Source organism: Nematolebias whitei, chromosome 1 (genome assembly GCF_014905685.2).
Source record: "Nematolebias whitei isolate Nwh7 chromosome 1, NemWhi1, whole genome shotgun sequence".
Taxonomy (NCBI): domain Eukaryota; kingdom Metazoa; phylum Chordata; class Actinopteri; order Cyprinodontiformes; family Rivulidae; genus Nematolebias; species Nematolebias whitei.
Genome location: NC_056498.1, coordinates 10221719 through 10245399, shown reverse-complemented (window position 1 = coordinate 10245399; position 23681 = coordinate 10221719). Strand labels below are relative to the sequence as shown.

Below are 23681 nucleotides of genomic sequence, written 5' to 3'. Positions count from 1 at the left end.
CTTGGTATTCCATTGTGTTGATTATAATCCCATATCGTCTCGATAATTCCATTGTAGCAATGCTTTTAACCCCTTGGAAACAGAGTCTGTAATTTACTGGAAAAAGTCATATAATCCACAACGGTAAATCCACAACGATTGGAAGTGTTGATTAATCAGCATACAGAGGGGTACCCTTGGGTTGAACTGAAGAAGCGGCCACTGGATGAAGAGTGGAGACCAACGTCAGGATTGCAGGTCGCCTCCAGCGAAGGTTGTCTCCAGCGACGTCCAGCCTGTGCCGTTCTGGTTCAATGTGTCATGCAATTATGTGGTTTAAGGTGGGCTTATGAAGGGGATTTTACATAAGGCCTTAAACTATATGCATCTGGTGTGTAAGCTATTATGGTTGGGAACAGCTACAACTACCAGTTAAGGGGTGGAAAATGCTGAAAAGGGGTAACTACAGGGGTTTATGCCTATAGAAAAGTGTTCCAAACTATTTTTCCATTTCTAACTTGGTTTAAGTTAGCTTTACATGGTAAAATATAGTTTGGTGCAATTGTCTGTTGTCTTTTAGACGAACGACTTGAGATTGGGTGTTTGGTTTTCCCATAAATGTTTTGGAAGTCTATGGCGAGACTTATCAAAAAGAATTAGCTATCCCCCCGAATAGAATTGTTCGAGTAGGTTCGGCTTAAGCGTTGTGAGATCAATGTAGATTATGGTACTCAAGGTAGCAATAATATACATTGACTCCGCAAAGATTGCAATTTAGTGAATGAACTGCATGTTGGCATGGTTAAAGGCCTCTTAGTCTCTAACTTAACTACACAACAAAATTCATTCTTCCTTTAGAAACAATACCAAAATCAACTAAACAACGTTTCAACACCGACAAGAGTAGTGACTAAGCATCTAGAAACATCGTTTCACTGCCTCTCCTCACCCTGGTTGCCAGATTCAGTCACGCTGTCCCGTTTATTTGTTTGTTTCTTTTTAGACCCGCGTGCGCGAGACATGATCACATTGAGGTGCACTGCATGGAGATCTTGTTGGACTCGGAGTGACCGGAGACCTCGGAACAGGGATATGAGTATCCCGCATAACACGAGGAATATCATCGTTTGCAGGGCTACGATCAATGTGTCTGCACTTGACCACGCATAGGCAATCGGTTGGATTGGGTTATTATTCTCGGACCTGAGAGACTTGAGAACTCCGTTTAACGGTTCCACGTCGACGACCTTAGTACCCTCGAACCGGATCTTTCCCAAGGTTCCGGGATCTATGTCTATAGTCATGTTTTTTAGGTACTCTGTGTCGTCCAGAGTTGTTTCCCATTGTCCCGGATCAAGGTGATAGAGCGTCAAATCATCAATGTGTATGGTTGTTCCCTGGGGAACACTGATCCACATTGTTTTGTCCGGTAAGGTCAGGGGTCTATTTGCTCCAGGCTGTTCGTAGGCCATGATCGCATCTCTTTGGGGGGCGTTCACTAGCCAACGTGATCCAACGATTTCGGCCTTTGCGGTCTTAGCCAGGTGTCGCGGCGTTATGGTCGTTGAGCACTTAGAATTTTCCGGAATAGGTGTTAATCCGCATATGCCCGCGGTTTTATTCCACATAAACGGTTTGCTCGGGCACAGATAGTGTATCTCCCGAGTGAGAACACACATCTGCAGGTTTGGAGCTAGGTATACTGAGGGGTTGTCGTCGTGGTACGCAACCATCTTTGGTGTGTCAATTTGAACATGGTTTTCGCCGTGCCAATTGCCAACATTTACGACGTCCCTGAGTCTGTATATGCCGTTTGAGGGAATTATCGGTAGGTTGATAATGAATGCCATTTCAAACTTCTTGTGATCGACGTAGATTGGGATCGCGCTACCGAGAGTGTAAGCCAGGTGTGCCTGTGTTTGCGTAACTCTTTCGCGTGTAGCGGAGCTGAGGATGTCGTTCACCATCTGTAGCGAGACTAGATACGGTGGGATCCTACCGGTGGCTAGTGTGTCTACCGATGAACTGATATCTCTAAGCATGTCGGCGAAGATTCTATCCATCAGGTGTGCGACAGTGTAATCCATTTCAACCTTAAGAGTTAATTCATTTATCGCATGTACGAGGGCTCTGATTTCTTGGGTGTGAGTATTAAGCACTAGAACAGTATCTTTCGCTGTTTCAGTCACTTGTCTCAGTTGAGTTTGTTGAAGGTCCATTAATGCTCGGATTTTTGGGACCTCATTCTCTACTTCAGACACGTGTTGTTTTAGAGACGTTATACTGACAGTGTTGTATGCGGACAAACCTAAGCTAAACAGTGATCCTAGTGACGATGCAGCAAGCAGAAGCCCGCCGATGCTGCGCTTTTGTCTTGTACCTATTCCGCCCAACTCTTGTTGGGTGTAAGTGAATTTATGTAATTGCCTTAGGACGTGCCGGATCTCTCCTTTTGCACTTTCTAGGGATACCTTATACCATGGTTTAAGTATATGTATATATATATATATATATATATATATATATATATATACATACATATATATACACACACACACACACACACACACACACACACACACACACACACGTATATATTTAGATGATTTTTTTTCCCACTGGATTATACCGTGTTGACTGTGTGAATAGTTAAAACACAATCTTTTGAAAACCACGTCATCAGACAGGTTAGGTTAGAGGTGGATCTATGAATGTACTGTTTTCAAAAAGTTGTGTTTTGACTGTCTACATGAAATTAAAAAGGTGCCATTATCAGGTTTTCATGCTCTTGAATGCAGTATCAAAAGACACTCTTTGGGGGTTCCTAAAATACACTTTCTATGTTGATGCAATGTTTGAACAATAAAAACAGTTTTATTTATGCACAAAAATGTTTCCATGTGGACAGGACCAAAGCGGTTTTGTAAAGAATGGGCAAAAATGTCAAAACTTCACTGTCAAACTGTCAAATCAACTCTGTGTTGGCCTAGCACGTAAAATCCCAATAAATAACTTTAAAGTTTATGGTTGCTAAAGGAGGGCAGCACGGTGGCGCAACTGGTAGAGCTGCTGCCTCTCAGCGAGCAGGTCCCTGGTTCAAACCCCGGTCCAGGGGCCTTTCTGGGTGGAGTTTGCATGTTCTCTCCGTGCATGCGTGGGTTTTCTCCGGGTACTCCGGTTTCCTCCCACAGACCAAAAACATGCATGTTAGGCTGATTGGTAACTCTAAATTGTCCCTAGGTGTGAGTGAGAGAGTGAATGGTTGTTTGTCTCGTTTGTCTCTGTGTGGCCCTGTGATGGACTTGCGACCCGTCCAGGGTGTACCCCGCCCCTCGCACAGTGATTGCTGGACATGGGCACCAGCGACCCCCGTGACCCAAAATGGAATAAGCGGGTAAAGATAATGGATGGATGGATGGATGCTTTTAAATAATATAAACTCCAAAAAGCATATCTCAAAAAATTAAGTTATGTCCTCTGGACGAATTCTTGTTGTCTCGTCTTTTATCCAAAAGACTGTCAGTCTGAGGGGCTGACGAAATCAAACTAGTTTTGGCTGTCAGCAGCTAACTGGTTGATCCACTATGAGAAGTTGCTATTTATAAGACTGAGTTTACTGAAGCCCCTCAGACTGACTACGTCTTGGATAAAAGACAAAATGTTTCAACAATAAGAATCCTACCTCCCCAATGGCAGCAGTCTGCACTAACTGTAACATGTCCAGATATTTCAAACTGCAACAAGGTACGAGACGGGATGACCGCTCTCACCACTTCTATTTGCGTTAGCAATAGAACCACTAGTAGCAGCTTTACAGCAAAACTCCATTATTAAGGGGGTTAATGATTAGGTACAGAGCGCAAAGTTTCTTTATATGTGGATGACATGCTTTTGTATATATCGGACCCTCTCACCCGCATTCCTGAATTACTTACTTTGATTCAAAAATTTGGAAAAATGTCTGGCTATAAGGTTAATCTTCAAAAGAGCCAGCTGATACCTGTGACCTCTATAGAAAAGAAAGTCTTAGACACCATACCTTTTAAAATTAATTATCTACCTCTCATGGTGAACCTTAAGGATTCAAGAATTTAAGGTTCTTTATTTGTCATGTGGTGGAACAAAATTGTGTACACAGGGTCCCAGTTACATCCAACAAAAATATTAAATTGTAAAAGAAAAACAGTAATAAGATCTAAGATATGAACTAAGAAAAATGTTAATAAAAATACACTAAGCACTAATAGTATAAAAACAATATGAGGAACAGCAGCACAAACATGAGTCTGTGTGAGCAGATGAGTACGAATGAACACAGCAACATGAAATAGCAAGATACTGCTAGATGGCAGTCTGCCTCACACTCTGGGGGGTAGAATAAACTTTATAAAAATAAATATCTTACCTAAATTTATACACATGTTTCAGAATCTGTCAATCTTGGTAACTAAATCGTTGATCACCAATCTGAACAGCCAGATATCAGTGTTTATTTGGAATAAAAAGCATCCATGGATTGCCAAGAGGTAGAGCTGTCATTTCTAACTCGAGCCCTAAACCCGGTCCCATCCGACCCGAATTCGGGGCGGGGCGGGCCATAATAACGTGCTGGATGGGCAGGCCAGGTCTGTGTCAGGTTTTTAATAAGGTCAGAATCAGCCGCGATCCAAATATATGATAACATGGCCTGCCGTACTATCAACAGCAGCACGTGGCCATTTCACCGCGAGCTGACAGGCCAAGAAAGAGGTAAAAAGTTCAGTTAAGCTTCAGATGGGACTGTACTCCCAAGAAGTGATCCATCGCCCAAATGGACGTTCATTCAGCTGCTGCACTCAGCGGATGTGCAAGGTCGACGACCCAAATAGGTGAGATCACAAAGCAGACGTGTGTCAGAGAGCTAGGTGAAGCTGACAACCCACTCACATCAAAAATTCCAGCCAGAGCTGTCTGCATGTCTGAGTAATGCAGAAGAATGCAGGCAGAAACAGGGTTTAAATGCTCTTTTACAGCCATGAAAGGACAAACACCACCTCAGCTCCGATCTTCTGCCCCATTTAGTCTCCGACTGTTAATTAAAAATGTCGGGTTGTTTATGGGTTCGGACCTGTAATTACTGTTAATTCGTCGGATCAGGTGGGGTTCGAAAATGATGACTGCTGGCTGGGGCCGGGTCGGATCGGATTTTTTGGGCCCGAATGCAACTCTACCAAGAGGATCTTACATCTGCCCCGCAGGCTTGGAGGTATGTCACTTCCTAACTTCATGCACTATAACTGGGCAACTAATATCAGAGCTCTACTATTATGGTTGGGTAAGGACACCCGTTTTCCCAGTTGGGTGACTTTGGAGAGGGCCTAATTAGATCCAGCTCTCTTTATGCATTACTCTGCTCTCAGCTACCTTTTAAACAGTCAATATCAACCTACACTTCTAACCCAATTGTGATCTGGGCGGCTAAGATGTGGAATCAGTTCAGGAGGGCATTTAACTTTACAGATTTACAATTTTTGGCACCTGTGTCAAATAATCATATGTTTACTCCTTCAGTATGTAATCATTGTAAACAAACTCCAGCTACACTCTTGCATACATTCTGTACCTGTCCCAGGCTGCAGATCTTTTGTCAATCTATTTTTGACACCTTCTCTGGGATATGTGGAAAAACTCAACCCATCACCATTCATGTCACTGTTCGGGGTGGTCCCTGTGGATACGCCCTTCAGCAAGTGCAAGAAGGATGTGATTGCTTCTGGGTCTCTTCTGGTCAGAAGACTTGTTTATGTAAATGGAAGGACCCACTCCCCCAGCATATGTTCACTGGATAAGGGAAGTGATGTATCATATTTATTGAGAAAAAAAATCAGATATACCCTGAGGGGTTTTGTTCAAAGATTTTGGGGCACTTGGCAGCCTGTTATGATGTATGTGGAAAACTTGTCAATGCCTAGCTAATTCATTTGTTTGTGTGTGACTGATATGGTGTGGGAGGGAAGGGGTGGTGGGGTTGTGGTGGGGGGTTGTTCTATGTTTCGTCTTTTTTGTTGTTGTATGTTCAAAAAAAAATTAATTGAATAAAAAGACTTTGATTTAAAACATAAATAAAATAAAAAAACAAGAAGAATCCATCCAGAGGCCCTGACTTATCTTTTTTAGATTTTTCTACCTGGATTATTGAGCATGCATCAAGATATCCAAAAAAGCATAACGCTTTCAAAAGATACGGATTGGTGGTGGCCATCTTGGATTTTAACATTGCAACCCAATATTTGATTGGAAGCTTTCTTACGTCTAGATGCAGGCACGCACAAAAATGAAAGATGGTACCTCACCTATTTTTCCAAGTCATCATGCTCACAACACGCACAGACAAGAGGGTAATTGCAATTCTCCCTCTTTGCTCTGCAACGGGGCCCAAAAAGCATTAGAATCTATTCAACGATTAGAAAAAGTAATCAATTTAAAAGCTTGCACTTTAAGGTTCACTCATAGTTGAGCAAGGTAGCTTTTCAAACACAGTGTATAGAATATGCAATAAAATACAAAACCTTCAACACAAACACACCCCAGCAGCGACGAGTCTTCATCAAACAATCAGATAAACATGTACAAACAGTTCAACCTGTCAGGAGTCACCAGGACGATGCTGCGACGGCGCCAGCATGTCATCAAGAGTCAACAGAAACATTTCAAAGGAACTACTGAAAATACAATAACCAATGAACCAGATCAGTCCTGGAAAAACTTTTGTGCAACACAAAATGGCTATCGGTTCACATTCAAACTTTTATTTCTGTCTTTTTACTAACAAGATGTTGGGATGGATGTTCCAAAAATGTAACATAGTGTATGGTTTGTGTCAGATGGAGAAAGGTTCAGTGGGATAAAGAGCTTCAGTGTTTAGAGTTCTGCTTTCATTTAAATGTTTTAACAAGCTTCTGTCTCACCACCTGCAGCCTTGTTTCATCTGGACCGAAGGTTCTGTTCCCTTCTCTCACTGCGAACCAAAAAACATGTTTTCACGTTTTTAATTATTTTAATGATTTTTGGTTCTTAAATGTTACGACACAGCTTCACATTTCTGAATAATGAACACAACACTCTGTCTTGGAGGCAGTAGTAAACGACGAAAAGCGGATCAACACACAGTTCTTTGTTTTCGGCCTTGCTCTTGGAACTGAGACGCTGTTTAAACAAAGATGGTGAGTTTATCATTACTCAAGCAGCGTTGTATCAAAAAGACAAAGCTGAGAGACACCAGAAAGGAAAATATTTATTAGGAGTTCTTGAGTTTGTTGTCCCTTGGAAAAGGAAAATTGGAAAAATCCTCCATCTGTGCGAGTTGTGAGCATAACTAGAAAAATAGGAGAAATACAGACTTCCATTTTGCATTTTGGTGAGTGGCTGCATCTAGGCATAAGAAAGGTTCCTGTCAAGATCCAAGATGGCCACTGCTGTGTACAGTGGTGCTTGAAAGTTTGTGAACCCTTTATAATTTTATATACGTCTGCATAAATATGACCTAAAACATCATCAGATTTTCAGACGTCCTAGAAGTAGATGACCCAGTGAAACAAATGAGACAAAATATTATACAGTACTTGGTCATTTGTACCACTGCTTCTCTACCACTCTTTCTTGTCAAACAGGCCACAGCAGGTAAAATTCAACTCTGTGCACTCACATACTGCATATGGTAACATTGGAGTCCCTCAGGACTGTGTCAGCTCATCATTTTATTCACATTATATACTAATGATTGTGCCAGCTCCCTGCTGGACCAGTATGTGGTAACATTTTCAGATGACACTGTAATACTGAGCCTGCTATAAACCAACTTCAACTCAGAAAGCCACAGATGTGACAGGGTTGCTGACTTTGTAAAATGGTGAGATCAGAATCAGAATGCTTTTATTGTCCTTGCACAATGAAGTACAACGAAACTACTTTCCGTACAACCGTCCTAAAGATGGACAGAAGTGTTCAGGGGGCTGCAGCTTCTAAGATGCGCTGCCCCTGTTGCTTAGATACAATACAATACCACTTTATTAATAAAGCACTTTAAAAGATAGGCTTAGATAAGGAAAAGGGGACAAAAACATGGAGGTATTAAAAAAAAAGATCTCTCACACCGTGTTCTTGACAGGGCACAGTTTGAAGAATAAAAAAAATCTTCCACAGTAAAGCAACACAATACATGTGCTTGTGGAGTGAGTATGGGGTGGGGGGGTCTCAGCACAGCCACCAGGTGAGCGATGTAGCCCATGGCACCTTCGCATCTCCTAGGCTGCTGCACTAGGGGAGGCTAGGGAGGGTCCTCAACCTTGGGGGAAGGGAGGGGGTGGAGAGGGGGACAGAGTATCTTTGTTTCCACAACATCCAAGGGGAAATTTAGATAGTCTGCCATGCCAGGTCCAGATTCAGATATCAACATTGTTTTGGGTCAGGCTGAACTCGTAAATTTCTGTGTCTACCGTAACAGTCTCACTAGTACATTTTCTCATGGTGACTCCAAACAGTCAAATTTGATTACTTACACCAAGTCGAGCTTACAACTTCTCCAAGATTTATTCCTTCTAACTGTTCGTGGACACTGCCAGAAAGTTCCACAGCCCTGATAATGATCAGCCTCCTCAGCTTTTATACAGCACCACATATAGTTCACACATAGTCTGAGTGCTGCCAAGCTCAGCAAATACTCCACGCATTCAGCTGAAACAGCTGCTGATGTTTGCGAATTTGTCGACACTTCAGATTTAAAGTTTGTATTAAATCTGCTGAAGACAACAGGTCAAACTATGGGTCCAGCTACACCTCTAACTTTCCAGGATCTGTTTGAGCAGACGGCCCTCAGATAGTGTCTGACGCCTCATGTTCTGCACTCAGAACAGGTTTAACTGAACTCAGGAAGAAGATGCTGGGTTCCTTTATGTACAAGAACTCCTTCAGGAAGTTCATTAATGAGCAGATGACACAGGACAAACAGAGACAGGGAATGTATGTAGGTAAATTTGTATGTGAGATTTATGTGGAACGTGTTTTTTGTGCAACAGACTTTTTTATCCAAAGCAAATTTCTCCTGAGTCTAATAAAGGCACTTTGAACTTATGCACCTTTACCATCAGTCCTACAAGCTCCTCTGTACCTCACAATGTTCCAGTTTAACTCTTAAACTGTTGTGAGTATATAAAAGGCGTTCTCACCTCAATGAGGTCTGGAGTTCCTGAGTCCATAAACAGAGAGCCTCTGGAGTCCTCTCGCCGCACCATTTGGCCGTTCGGAAGAGCTGGAAGCGGTGCAGAGCAGAATTATTATTGAAACTAAACAACTTGTAATGTTAACACAACAGCTGGTTGGTAAACCGACAACAGAAGCCCCTTTATTGGAGTACAAGTCAGGATTTTACACAACAGGATCCACTAACAGTTCCATGTAACAGAGACTGAACCCAACAGCTGTATTTCATTAAAAAACAAAAAAATAACCAAAGGAGTAAAAAAAAATACTTGAGGCCAAAGGTCATGAGATCTCTGCTTTTGTCAGATTTGAATTAAAAGGTCTGAATAAAAGACTTGACAAAGACTAAAATGGCTTTAACTCTATCACAGCTATCGAGCTAAAGTTCGGTATGTTAGTAGCTGCAAGTCATCCTCAAACCTGAAGAATGAACAATCTTAACTTTAAATTTGGGCAATTACAGTGGCGGGTAATATGCATTCCTTCAGAGAATGGTATTTTTATTCACCTGAAATACCCTTTAGATTTAACTCAGAGTTTAAATTAGTTCAGCAAGAACGTCCAGCAACTGAAAACAGTCATATTAAAAACTAGCATTCTTTGAAGGAAACCATTTGCCTGCCAAAGTTTTAAGCAAGCGATACACTTGTCCTCCATCGCTGAGGGATTTGAGAAGTGAATGTTTGTAGTTTTCAAGATGAGTTTTTCATGTTTTTCTGGACTTGAATCAAACAGGAAACACAAGTGAACCTCACAGGTCTCTCTTGTAAATGAGTCCTCGTGGCTCAATGAGACTAACCTGTATAAATAAAGGTTGAATGAATCAAGTTTTGGTGCAAGATATTAAAGTGGGAAGTTGTCACAGTGTGTATGAAAACAGTGGTAGGCTGTTGTTTTTATCGTGTCCGAGGCAGCACAGAGTGACGGATCCTGGAGAGTGGAGGGAGCAATTTTATCCAGCACAAGTCACAATGGCAGAGCCAGGGAGTGGCCATTGGTGGTCGTGGCCACCACAGATGAACGTTCGGGCACACCAAGGGCCACCCTGATCATTTGAGGAAACTATACTTTTGAGGAATATAAAACTAGATAACATGTTACGCAAATGATAGAGGTAGTCAAAATTAATCTGTAACTCATGAATCTTTCTTACGTCTAGATGTAGCCACACACCTAGACAGAAGTCGGTGCCTCACTCATGTTTCAAGTTATTGCGCTCACATGCACAAACAAATGGGTGGACAGAGGGTCAATCCAATGTTTCCCCTACCATTATACAAGCAGGGCGCCCCGCCCCATCAACAGAACCATGCGCACCCCCCACCCCCTTGATCTAAAACTGTCGGTATAAACAGAGCGCTGTGGAGTTCAGGACATGTCTTCGTCCGTCCGTCTCCCTCCCCCCCAGACAAAAATCACGGACAAGATGAGCACCCCGCCATGGCAAGTTATCTAGGGGAAACACAGCAATCATCCAATTTCCCCTTTTCACTCAATGACAGGGGACAGCAAAGATCTTAAATGAACTTTTAACTGCAAAGTCCATGCTCAATAATCCGGGTATAAAATCCAACAATGTTCAACAAAGACAAACAAACAAAGAAACCATCCAGATGACGTGACTGAACATTGTTGGATTTTATACCTGGATTATTGAGCATGGACTTTGGTGTTTTGAACCAGTTTGGCATGACTGTCGACGAGGGAGAGGGCAGGCACCGGAGGAGAAGGTGTGCCCCAGAGACCATCTTAGCACCAACATAACTGTTTTTTTTCCCACTTTGGAGTAAGCTGTTGGGGGAGAATACATTTTGTTTGGTGTTTCCTCAGACTGATGAAGCCTTCCAGATGGAGGGCAAAATGTCTCAGCACAAAACCAAGAAACCATCCGGATGACCTGACTGAAAATTTTTGAACTTTAATCGCTTAAAGAATGGCCGTTAGCGACTATCAAAGCAAATGTAATGGCCCCAGAACTGATCCCTGGAGAACACACCTGACTACATAGTCACAGTTGAGAAACATTTTTCAAATTGCCCACCAGCATGTTCTGACTGCCATTACTGAGAATCCTTACTGAAATAAATAGTGCAAAACAAACGAGTTGTCTGTAATCATTTAGTCTAAGTTTTTTCAAAACACCTAATGTCTTTAAAAATATTGTGCTTTAAATGTCCACTAGCCAATCAACGTCTTTCTTAACAACCTGCCACACCGGCGTCAAAGAATTTTATCAGAACTGATGAAGGAACACTAATTCACACTGGGTTAAGAACATTTCAAACTTCTGCTACTTTCTTTTAATATAACTGTGATATCCTTGCCCTTTCATCTTATAATCATCATTACTGTGTCACTGGTGAAAGATGTCCAAAAAGTCCTTAGGACAAGAAGAGTGGTGAGGGAAAGCAAAATTACTGTATTAAGAAACCCCAAGAAGAAATAAAAGTAATACACGCGCACTACACAGCTGGGCCTTTCCCACAGAGTGCTGCTAATGGATGGAGTTGTGTTACATGAGTCTTGATGTGGTTCTGTGGTCCAGTGTGGTGACAACACTGGATGATGTGTAAACAGGAAGAGGCCAGATGGCGTACGTTGTGTGCAGTATCTGTGGTTCTCTACTCACCGTGGTCTTTGTCGATCGCAGTGCTGATTCTCTTGCTGTCGGTAGAACCAATTGATATCAGGTCATCTCTGGAGCCCTGGCAGACCACAAAAAAAACAAGACTCAGACCAAACACTAAGTGCTTCCTACATGTTCTGGTCAAAATGAGTAAAATATGATGTAAAAAAAAAAGTTGCCTTAAAGCTCTCCACAATGTCATGAGAATGAATAGTCACATAACAAAGTTACAGAATAATTTCTAAATATTACTCATGATATGATATGATTGTTGTGATGCGTAACCATGACAACAAGGTGGTTTTTACAACTGGGAGCTGATTAACATCTCAAAAGTTCCAATAATATCTCAGCTACAGCCCAAAATCTCAAATGAGTTGAAAAGGAGGCTCCGTGGATGCATTCTCGTCTCCCTGCCGGCTGTGCTTGAGTGCCTGACCACTGAGATCCTGGAACTAGCAGGAAACTCGGCTCATGACAGCAGAAGGACTGAAATCGTCCTCAGACACCTACAGCCAGCTGTCTGCAGCAATGAGGAGCTCGGCGGGCTGCTGGCAGGAGTGGCCATCGCTCTGGGAGGAGTTATGTCCAGCATTCGGGCGGTCCTGCAGCCCGGGATAACCAGAGGCAAGCCAAGTCTAGGTGAACGGATCGAACAGCATCTGCAGCCAGTTTCTTCGGATCTGCTGGATGGACCTTTACAAGAGATCCTTCCTTTCTACAGCCATCAGTATCGATAACATATCGTAATGAAACGAGGATGATGAGTTACAACATTTAATTTCCCTTTGGGATTAATAAAGTATTTTTGAATTGAATTGAACGATAAAAGTGGTTTTAAAACTTCTGAATCAAGATGGAATGAACAGTTTATCACATTGATAGTTTTCTATTTTATACGTTTTTGGTTACTTAATAAATACAGTAATACTTTTTTTGTTGAGGTTGGAATTCCCAAATTTTGCAAACAGTACATCAATGTCCACCGTCGCTGAGGGATTTGAATAATGGATGTTTGTAGTTGATGAGATGAGTGTTTTTCTGGACTGGACCTGAACAGGGAATGCAGGTAAACTTTAATGTTTTTGGTGTAAGATAATCAGGTGGATAGAAGTCAGTGTATAAAAACAGAGGTAGGTTTTTTTTGCTTGTCTGAAGCAGTGCAGAGTGACAGATCCTACCTCGTTTATTTTTCAAGTTAATGCGCTCACAACATTCACAGACAGACGGACGGACCTGTTTGCTCTATGATGGGAGACAAAAGTTGATTAAGATATAATAAAATAAAAAAAATAATCTTTAAGTGCCTGTTCCATCCTTGTTTTGTACATTATATGATATAGATTCATTACACAGGGTGAAATATTTCAAAACTGCTTCTTGTAATTTTGATGATTTTGACTTACAATTAATGAAAAACCAAAATGAAGGGTCACAGAAAATAAGATTATTGTGAAGAGGTTGAATATTGTAAACTCCTGGTGTCACAGACTGATCAGCTGATTAACTCCTGGACATGAGCTACAAATGTCTCATTCCTCGAGTCCAGCCACTCCTGAACCAGAGACAACATCAGAAGTGTCTTACCTGCTGAGGAGACAAAGAACTGGACTGCTGCTCAGTGGTCCAATATCCTCTTTTCAGGTAAATTCTGCACATCATTTATAAATCAAGGTCTCAGAGTCTGGATGAAGAGTGGAGAGGCCCAAAACCCATGTTGTTGAAGTCCAGAGTGAAGTTTCCAGTCAGTGATGGTTTGGGTCCATGTCCTCTGCTGGTTCTGGTCTAGTGGGTTTTCTGAAGTCCACAGTTCACGCAGCATCTAGCAGAACATTTTAAAGCTCTTCATGCTTCCTTCTGCTGACGAGCTTTATGGAGATGCTGGTTTCATTTTCCAGCAGGACTCGGTCTGACCCACACTGACAAAAGTACCAGAAGCTGGCTGTGGATTATTCTCATTTTCTGAGACACTGAATTTTGGTTTTTCAATATCCCATCCAGCAGCACGGTGGCGCAACTGGTAGAGCTGTTGCCTCTCAGCGAGCAGGTCCTTGGTTCAAACCCCGATCCAGGGGCCTTTCTGGGTGGAGTTTGCATGTTCTCTCCGTGCATGCGTGGGTTTTCTCCAGGTACTCCGGTTTCCTCCCACAGACCAAAAACATGCATGTTAGACTGATTGGTAACTCTAAATTGTCCCTAGGTGTGAGTGAGAGAGTGAATGGTTTTTTGTCTCTCTGTGTCCCTGTGATGGACTTGCGACCTGTCCAGGGTGTACCCCGCCCCTCGCACAGTGATTGCTGGACATGGGCACCGGCGACCCCCGTGACCCAAAATGGAATAAGCGGGTAAAGATAATGGATGGATGGATGGATGGAATATCCCATCCATAATCATCAAAATGACAAGGAATAAAGGCTTGAAATATTTGACTCTATGTTTAATGAATCTATGAGTTTATATACGAGTTTCACCTTCTGAAAATATTGACAAAACACAATATTAAATTTTTTTGAGATGTACCTGTAAATGACTGTACCTCATCTTTTACCCTAGAGCATCGATGTTTCTTTTTATCTGACAAAGAGCATTTTAAGTGTAAAAAAGACTCTTCTCAGTGGTATATAGACATTTTTTAAATGGACACAGCAATATTTCGACATGTATTTTAGCATTTCTTATTAGAAACAGATGTGAGCCACAACAAAACATTAAGCCCAGTGATTTTTGTAAAGGGAGGACTCACATTTAGACCAAGCCCGGGACTGGAGTTCTGTGGCTGAGCAGACAGCTGCTTCAAGTTCTGGTAGAGCAGCTCGTATATTGGGAGGTACAACATGCAGATTCTGGCCTGTTGGTTCTGATACAATGAAGAAAACGTGATTAGCAATTTATAAAATTCAAAAGAGCAAATAAACACTGGTGAGCAGGAATTCAATTTGTTAGGTTGCACGTGTCGTTGAAGTGCATTCACCATTTTCTGACAAACTTAATCAAAGTAAATAAGTTAAACAGTGCTGACGTGTTCTATGTAGGTTTTTAATAATATGGTTTTTGGCTTTCTGTTCTTCACTCATTATTTTCTACATGAAGTTCTCTCTAAAGTCAGTCCATGTGTATGTATTCATGTAGCTGGTTAACTCTAAACCTTTAACTACTTCTTTCAGCTATCCCTCTTCAGGGGTCTCCACAGCGAGTCATCCTCCTCCATCTCACTCTGTCCTCACTCCAACTACCTCCATGTTCTGCATCCATATATCTCCTCTTTGTCTTTTTCCAGGCAGCTGCATTTCTAACATCCTTCTACCAGTACACCAACTGTCCCTCCTCTGGACATGTCCAAACAGTCTGGTCTCCCTAACTTTATCTCCCAGTTGTTCAAACTTTCCTGTATTTCTGATGATCTCATTCCTAATTTTTCCATCCTTGTCACTTTTAAGGCGAACCTCAATATCTTTATTTCTGCCACTTCCAGTCCTTTCTCCTGTCGTTTTGTCCATGTCTCTGTCTCCAGACCATACAACATAGCTGGTCTCAACAATGTCTTGTAAACCTGTGTTTGAGCTTCGAGCAATGACTTTTGCTGACACCCTTTCGTCACAAATCACTCCTGAAACTTTTCTCCATCCACTCCATCCTGCCTGGACTCTCCTTTTCACCTCTTTACCACATTCCCCATTTTCCTGGACAGTGGACCCCAAGTCCTTGAAGTCCTGCACCTTTGAGACCTCTGCTCCTTGTAGCCTCACTGTTCCACCAGCCTCCCTCTCATTCACACACATGTACTCTGTCTTACTGTGGCTGACTTTCATTCCTCTTCTTTCAAGTGCATACCTCCACCTCTCCAAGTTCTCTTCCACCTGTTCCCTGTTCTCACCACAGTTCACAATGTCATCTGCAAACATCATAGTCCATAGAGATTCCTGCCTGACCTCATCTGTTAGTTGGTCCATCACCAGAGCAAACAAGAAGGGGCTCAGAGCCGATCCTTGATGCACTTCCATCTCCACCTCAAAGCTATCTGTCACTCCTACAGCACATCTCGCCACTGTCCTGCTGTCCTCATACATGTCCTGTACCAGTCTAACATACTTTTCTGCCACTCCAGATTTCCTCATGCAATACCACACCTCCTCCCTGGGCACCCTGTCATATACTTCTTATAAATCTACAAAGTCTCAGTAGAGTTATTTCTGACCCTCTCTGTACTTCTCCATCAGCATTCTCAAAGCAAAGATGGCATCTGTGGTGCTCTTTCTTGGCATGAAACCATACTGCTGCTCACAGATAGTCACCTCGCATCCAAGTCTAGCTTCCACAACTCTCTCCCAGATCTTCATCATGTGGTTCATCAATTTAATTCCCCTGTAGTTGCTACAACTCTGTACATCACCCTTGTTCTTAAAACTGGGCACCAGCACACTTCTTCTCCATTCCTCAATCATTTTCTCACCCTCAAATATGCCATTGAATATTTGAATCAAAAACCTCACTGCCATCTCTCCAATACATTTCCAAACCTCCACTGGTATGTCATCAGGTCCTACTGCCCTCCCCTTCTTAATTCTTTTCAGAGCTTTCCGGACTTCACCCTCACTAATCTTTCCCACTTCCTGGTCCACAGTTTCTATGACCTCTACTCTTCTTTCTCTTTCATTCTCTTAATTCATTAGCTCCTCAAATTACTCCTTCCATCTTCTCATCACACTCTTCTCACTTGTTAAAATATTACCATTCCGATCTTTAACAAGCCTAACCTGCTGCACATCCTTTCCAGCCTGATCCCTCTGTCTTGCCAATCGGTACAAGTCCTTCTCACCCTCTTTAGTGTCCAGCCTCCCATACAACTCATCTTATGCCTTCTGCTTTGCCTTTGCTACCTGTATTCTTTCTCCTGATGACACACCAAGTACTGTCTTACTGTATCTATCCGCCTCTCTGTCTAAAACTCCTAAACTAAACCAGCACACAATAAAAAAATACATTACCAATAAATGAAAACATTTTATTTTTTACAAAAAGCAGAAATAAAACAAAAATAGCAACAAAACTAATTTTTATTAGTGAATATTGTAGCTTGAAAATGTTACAATTATTATCCTAAAACTCTTAACAAATTTCAAGCCAGCTACTGTTTTTTTTTTTTTTTTTTTTTAACTTGACAAGAAATAGAGAAAACTTCCATCAGATTTTACATTTAGGACACGATACAAATTAAACTGAAATACTTCAGATGTTTTTTATTGGTATTTTTTTTATGTATTTTCACCAAACATTGAAGTACCAATGCCACACCAATAAGTGACAAGAACATCCAGAATAAAAATATTTCAAAATAAAAAGAAGGCAGGGCTAAAGGGTTTTACCAGAACAAATGTAGCCCTTTTGTTCTTTGATACCATTTATCAATATCCTATCAGTGGATAACCATTTCACTACACAATCTAAGTCTATTGATATCAGGATCAAGATAAAACTACAGAGTATTTGAACCACCCAGAAAAAAAAAGCTGAAAAATGTTTTTTTCTTTTAGTTCCTGATTCCACAATTATGTGCAATATGTGTAGTGACTTGAATAAATTCCATAAAAACAAAACCATCAAAAAGACATAAGGAAACTTGTTTTTCTTGTTTTCCTACATATTTTTTTACGTGACCTAAATACCTCAGAGGATGTTGCAAATTTCTGAAACGCTCTGTACCATCGGTGCACACAAGGCAAAAGAAATTAGTTTTTTTCTGTCTACTTTTGTTCATACAGGTTAGTCTCATTGAGTCACGAGGACTTATTTACAAGAGAGACCGGTTTTTAAAAGCTTCGACTTTAGATTTATTTCCTCCGCCCAGAGCGGTTTGTGTGTTGAGGCGCAAACCCAACAGAAAATATGTTTTTAAAAATAGCCAAAGCCTTGTGGACAAGGTATGAAACACATATCAGCATTATGTTCTTCTAACACTTACCTATTTATTCTAACAGTTCTTTGCCCACTTTTACCCATTAAATTATTTATTTTTGCATTAATATTCAGGGTTTTGCACCTCAACCTGCTCAGCGGGTCATAATGATGCAGTTCTTTAACACTGGTCAAATTTAGAAGTAGCCATTCAGTAGATTTACACTTGTATTTCTAGGAGAAATTTTTTGGAAAAAGACCATTTTTAGTTGAATAAATCTGAAAATATGGTTTAAAGACAATAGGAGAGCACTGGCTGTGGTACAGATGCAGATAAATGATGGCAGTGGGTATCGAGAGATGTAATACTGTCAGTTGATGCCTTTTTATCAGCAGCGTCTGTCAGCGGTGCTGCACTCTAAACAACGGCCTCTTTGCATAACAGACTCTGGTATCTTTGTGGGGTGGGGGGGGGGGGGCGGGGAGAGAAAACGCGCCGTTGATCACAAGAGCAGTTACCATATCAAACATTAACTTTAAAGCGATAAGATTGTTTTAAATTAAACAACCTGACAGCAGAGAAAGATCGGTTCTGTGTTTGGAGACAGAAACCATGTAGAATAATAAAATTATTTTGATGTGACACGAGCTTAACTCCAGTTCATCATCCTGAACAATGTGCTCCACTTCCTCTGTTAATTCGACTTCTCCTATTCTCCTTACCTTGTACGCGGTGTAGCGATCGTCCATGGCATGTTTGATGAGCAGGTTCTTCAGAACGCCTACGGCCAGCTGTCGAACCTCGGGCCCCTGCTGCAGGGCCTCAGCCACCTCTCGGAGCAGCAGACCCACCAGGAAGTGGTTCCGGCAGTACTCCTCGGTGAGGCTGAACTCCAGACTCTGCTCTGCAGTTGGGTCAGACAGGAAGAGTCAGACCATCACTCCACACTAAATATTTACACCATGTTTAAAGAACTGTATCGACAATAATTACAGATGGGTCAAATGTGTCAGGTAAATTAATTTTTTACACAGTTTATTATTATTATTATTATCATCATCATACATCTTCCCATGGGCTTACCACCTGTGGGAGGGGCCAAAGGGGTTGGGTGCAATGTGTGATGGGTGGTGGCCAAGGGCGGGGACCCTTGCGGTCTGATCCTCAGCTACAGAAGCTGGCTATTGGGACGTGAAATGTCACCTCTCTGGTGGGGAAGGAGCCTGAGCTGGTGTGTGAGGTTGAGAGGTTCCAGCTAGAAATAGTCAGACTCACCTCAACGCATGGCTCTGGCTCTGGAGCCAGTTTCCTTGAGAGGGGTTGGACACTCTTCCACTATGGAGTTGCCCCTGGCGAGAGGCGCCGAGCAGGAGTGGGCATACTTGTTGCCCCCCATCTTGGTGCCTGTACATTGGGGTTCACCCCGGTGAATGAGAAGGTAGCCTCCCTCCGCCTACATGTGGGGGGACGGGTTCTGACTGTTGTTTGTGCTTTTGCGCCAAACAGCAGCCCAGATTACCCACCCTTTTTGGAGTCCTTGGAGGGGGTACTGGAGAGGGCACCTCCTGGGGACTCCCTTGTTCTACTGGGGGACTTCAACGCTCACGTGGGCAATGACAGTGAGACCTGGAGGGTGTAGTTGGGAGGAATGGCCCCCCTGATCTGAACCCGAGTGGTGTTCTGTTATTGGACTTCTGTGCTCGTCATGAATTGTCCATAATAAACACCATGTTCAGGCATAAGGGTGTCCATATGTGCTCTTGGCACCAGGACACCCAAGGCCGCAGTTCGATGATCGACTTTGTTGTCGTCTCATCTGATCTATGGCCGCATGTCTTGGACACTCGGGTGAAGAGAGGGGCGGAGCTGTCCACTGACCGCTACCTGGTGGCGAGTTGGCTCCGATGGTGGGGGAGGATGCCGGTCAGACCTGGCAGACCCAAACGTATTGTCAGGGTCTGCTGGGAGCTTCTGGCAGAGTCTCCCGTGAGACGGAGCTTTAACTCCCACCTCCGGGAGAGCTTTGAACAAGTTCCAGGGGAGGCGGGGAACATGGAATCCGAGTGGGCCATGTTCCGCGCCTCTATTGTCGAGGCAGCTTATCGAAGCTGTGGCCGCAAGGTTGTCGGTGCCTGTCGCGGCAGTAAACCTCGAACCCGGTGGTGGACACCAGCAGTGAAGGATGTTGTCAGGCTGAAGAAGGAGTCCTATCAGGCCTTTTTGGCCTGTGGGACCCCAGAAGCAGCTGATGGGTACCGGCAGTCCAAACGACATGCAGCTCGGGTGGTCGCTGAGGCAAAACCTTGGGCGTGGGAGGAGTTTGGAGAGGCCATGGAAAATGACTTCCGTACGGCTTCGAGGCAATTTTGGTCCACCATCCGGCGTCTCAGGGGGGGAATATGGTATGCCACCAACACTATTTATAGTGGAGGTGGTGTGCTGCTGACCTCAACTCGGGATGTTGTGGGTCGGTGGGCAGAGTACTTCGAAGACCTCCTCAATCCCACTGGCATGTCTTCCACTGAGGAAGCAGAGCCTGGGGACTTTGGGTCGGGCTCTCCAATCTCTGGTGCTGAGGTCACCGAGGTGGTTAAAAAGCTCCTCGGTGGCAGGGCCCCAGGGGTGGATGAGATTCGCCCGGAGTTCCTTAAGGCTCCGGATGTTGTGGGGTTGTGTTGGCTTTCGCGACTCTACAGTATTGCATGGACATCAGGGGAAGTTCCCTTGGATTGGCAGACTGGGGTTGTGGTCCCCCTATTCAAAAAGGGGGACCGTAGAGTGTGTTCTAACTAAAATCAATCAATCAATCAATAAATAAATCAATCACCTTTATTTTACCAGGTAGAGCCCGTTGAGATCGAGATCTCTTTCACAAGGGTGACCTGGTCAAGTGGTCATCAGCACACGTCACAGAGTAATTGACAATAAGCATTTGCATTTATCAAAAGAAAAAAAGAAACTACTATCACGATAAATAAATGTTAACAGTTTGAAACCATCAGGATAAGACAGACTTCTGTAGACATTAAATGTAGAACAGACATCAGTTTAAGTAGATAGAGTTAAAAGTCAACAAAGACATGTATATTTGATAAGTAGTGTTTTAGAAACATCTGCAATGGTCCAGATTTTTGATAACATTATCTGATACGGTTGACATGAAGGATCTAGGCGAGATGAATGTTGATAGTTTCAAATCTGTCTGTAAGTTGTTCCAGGCTGAGGGGACGGCGAAGCTGAATGCTCTTTTTCCTGGTTCAGTTCTGACCAGAGGAACTGACAGGAGGATTAAGTCATTAGAGCGCAGGGAGTAATGATTGTGTGATGTTTGTATTAGGGAGGTAAGGTATGACGGGACTAGGTTTAGAAGGGTCTTACAGATGAAGGATATCCAGTGAGTGTATCTGCGAGCACTGAGAGAAGACCAGCTAGACTTGACGTAAAGTTCACAGTGATGAGTGCAATAACTGGAATCAGTAATGAATTGAAGGGCACCATGATAAACTGAGTCTAAGGACTGTAGGTATTTTGATGCAGCACTCATGTACAGCACGTCACCATAATCTAATATCGGCATGAAAGTTGCAGCTACTAATGTTCTCCTGGCTTTACATGAGAAGCAGGATTTATTTCTGAAGTAGAAGCCTAGCTTCAGTTTGAGTTTGGTGACCATTTTGGAGATGCGGATTTTAAATGACAGTTTATTATCAATGTTGAAACCTAGATATTTGTAGGTGGAGACCATTTCTATTTGTTTTCCCTCTTGGGTTTCAATTTGAGGTGGGTTCTCTGGTTGCTGCTTTCTGTTGGATAAAACCATGATCTTGCTTTTGTCAGCATTTAGGACCAGTCTAAGTTTTTGCAGACGTGACTGGATAATATTAAAAGCGTCTTGAAGAGAGGTGAAGGCTTGGCTGAGGGAGGATGAACAGCAATAGATGATAGTGTCATCTGCATAATAATGGTGGGAGGCGTTTGACAGATCACTGCATAGATCGTTGATATATAAGGAGAAAAGAATGGGACCCAAGACAGAACCCTGTGGCACCCCTTTCACAACATCTAGGAAAGTAGAGGAGGATCCGGCTACATGGACAGACTGTGTTCTGTCAGTTAGATAGTTGGTGAACCAGGAGACTGCTAGTTTTGATAGACCAGAGTGTTTCAGGATGTTAGTCAATAGTCTGTGATCAACTGTATCAAATGCCTTGGATAGGTCTATAAATAGGGCAACACAGTATTGTTTGCAGTCCAGGGCATGTATGATATCATTTAATACTTTGAGAACTGTAGTTACGGTACTGTGCTGTTTTCTGAATCCTGACTGGAATTGTGATAAAATATTATTTGATTGTAGAAAAACAGTTAGCTGATCACAGACAAGTCTTTCGAACAGTTTAGCAAGAATACATAATTTAGAAATTGGTCTGTAGTTGTTGACATTAGTTGGTTCACCCCCTTTTAGCAGAGGGAGAACATAAGCCGATTTCCAGATTTTGGGTATTGTATTTGTATTTAGACTGAGACTGAAAATACATGAAAGTGGTTCAGCAATGAAATCTGCAGCTAGTTTTAAGAAAAGTGGTTCTATGTTGTCAGGTCCTGCTACTTTGCGTGTGTCAAGAGTTTTTAGAGCATTTAGAACCTCACTGGGAGATATTGATACAAAGTCAAAGCGGTTTGTGACCTGTTTGTCTAGCACATGCGGAGTTGGGGGTGGATTTTCATCAGTTTGGTCAGCAGATAACATTTCAGGATGCGTAGATTCGAACAGGGAGCCAGAGGATATAAAGTGTTCATTAAAACAGTTTAGAATTGATAAGTTGTCTGACAGAATACCTGAGCTGGTCATAATGGAGCTGGGTAAATCAGTGGTTGTTGTCTGACCAGAATTTGATTTTACTATTTAACAAAACCTTTTTGGATCATTTAGATTTTTTGTGGATGCGTCCAGGTAGTAATTTGATTTTGCATTTCTAATTAGGGTTGTGCATTTGTTCCTAAGTTGTCGGAAGCTGAGCCAGTCATGTTCAGTTTTTCATTTTCTGGCCTTAGCCCAGGTAGTATCTCTTTCTTTGAGCAGATTTCCTATCTCAGTGGAAAACCAAGGATTTTTACGTCCCTTTATTCTGTATCTACGATATGGAGCATGTGTGTTGATTATGTTTTGAAAACCCTCGTTGAAGTAAGCCAGTGCAAGTTCTACGTCATCTATCAATGAAATGTTATTCCAATCAAAAGTGGCTAAGTCATGAAAAAAGGCCTGCTCACAGAAATGTTTTAAATCCCTTTTGAAAATAATGGTGGGTTTTAATTTTGATAATTTTCCATTTCTTACGGCTGCAATGGTGCAGTGATCACTAAGGTCATTAGCGAAAACACATGTACAGTATTTGTGTACTTGTGAGGCATGTTTGTTAGGATAAGGTCCAGTAGGGTGGATTTTTCAGGGGTTTTGTTATTTGGGCATGTTGATGTTTGAATTAGTTGAGTTAGATTTAATGATTCACAGATGGATTTAAGATTGTCAGATGTAGAGGTGAACCAGTCTAGGTTTAGATCACCAATTAGCAGTAGTTCCTTAGCATTTAGCCCCGTCAGAAAGTTTCTTAGGGATGTGAGGGCGTCACTTGAGGCTGAGGCTAAAGGGGGATCGCACTCTTAAGCCTCCCTGGTAAGGTCTATTCGGGGGTTATGGAGAGGAGGGTTTGTCAGATAGTTGAACCTCGGATTCAGGAGGAGCAATGCGGTTTTCATCCTGGTTGTGGAACACTGGACCAACTCTACACTCTCAGCAGATTCCTGGAGGGTGCGTAGGAGTTTGCCCAACCATTCTACATGTGAACAACAAAAAAGGTTGAATCATGTCATCTGGACTTCGTTTTCTTGTTAAAAAGAAACGTTTCGCCCCTCATCCAAGAGGCTTCGTCAGTCTGAGGCCTAGCC

At 42.5% G+C, this 23681-nt stretch overlaps 1 protein-coding gene across 1 annotated transcript in view; it reads right to left on the bottom strand.

The window, feature by feature from the left end:
• The window catches only part of LOC119414675 (dedicator of cytokinesis protein 11), a 93390-nt gene that overhangs the window by 49010 nt on the left and 20699 nt on the right, over positions 1-23681 (bottom strand). Inside the window, exons 5-9 of the mRNA XM_037681779.1 lie at positions 18458-18639; positions 14586-14699; positions 11846-11921; positions 9183-9265; positions 8801-8855 (exon numbers count right to left, since the gene is read on the bottom strand). Coding sequence (XP_037537707.1) covers positions 8801-8855; positions 9183-9265; positions 11846-11921; positions 14586-14699; positions 18458-18639 — 510 coding nt within the window. The remainder of the gene's footprint in view (positions 1-8800; positions 8856-9182; positions 9266-11845; positions 11922-14585; positions 14700-18457; positions 18640-23681) is intronic.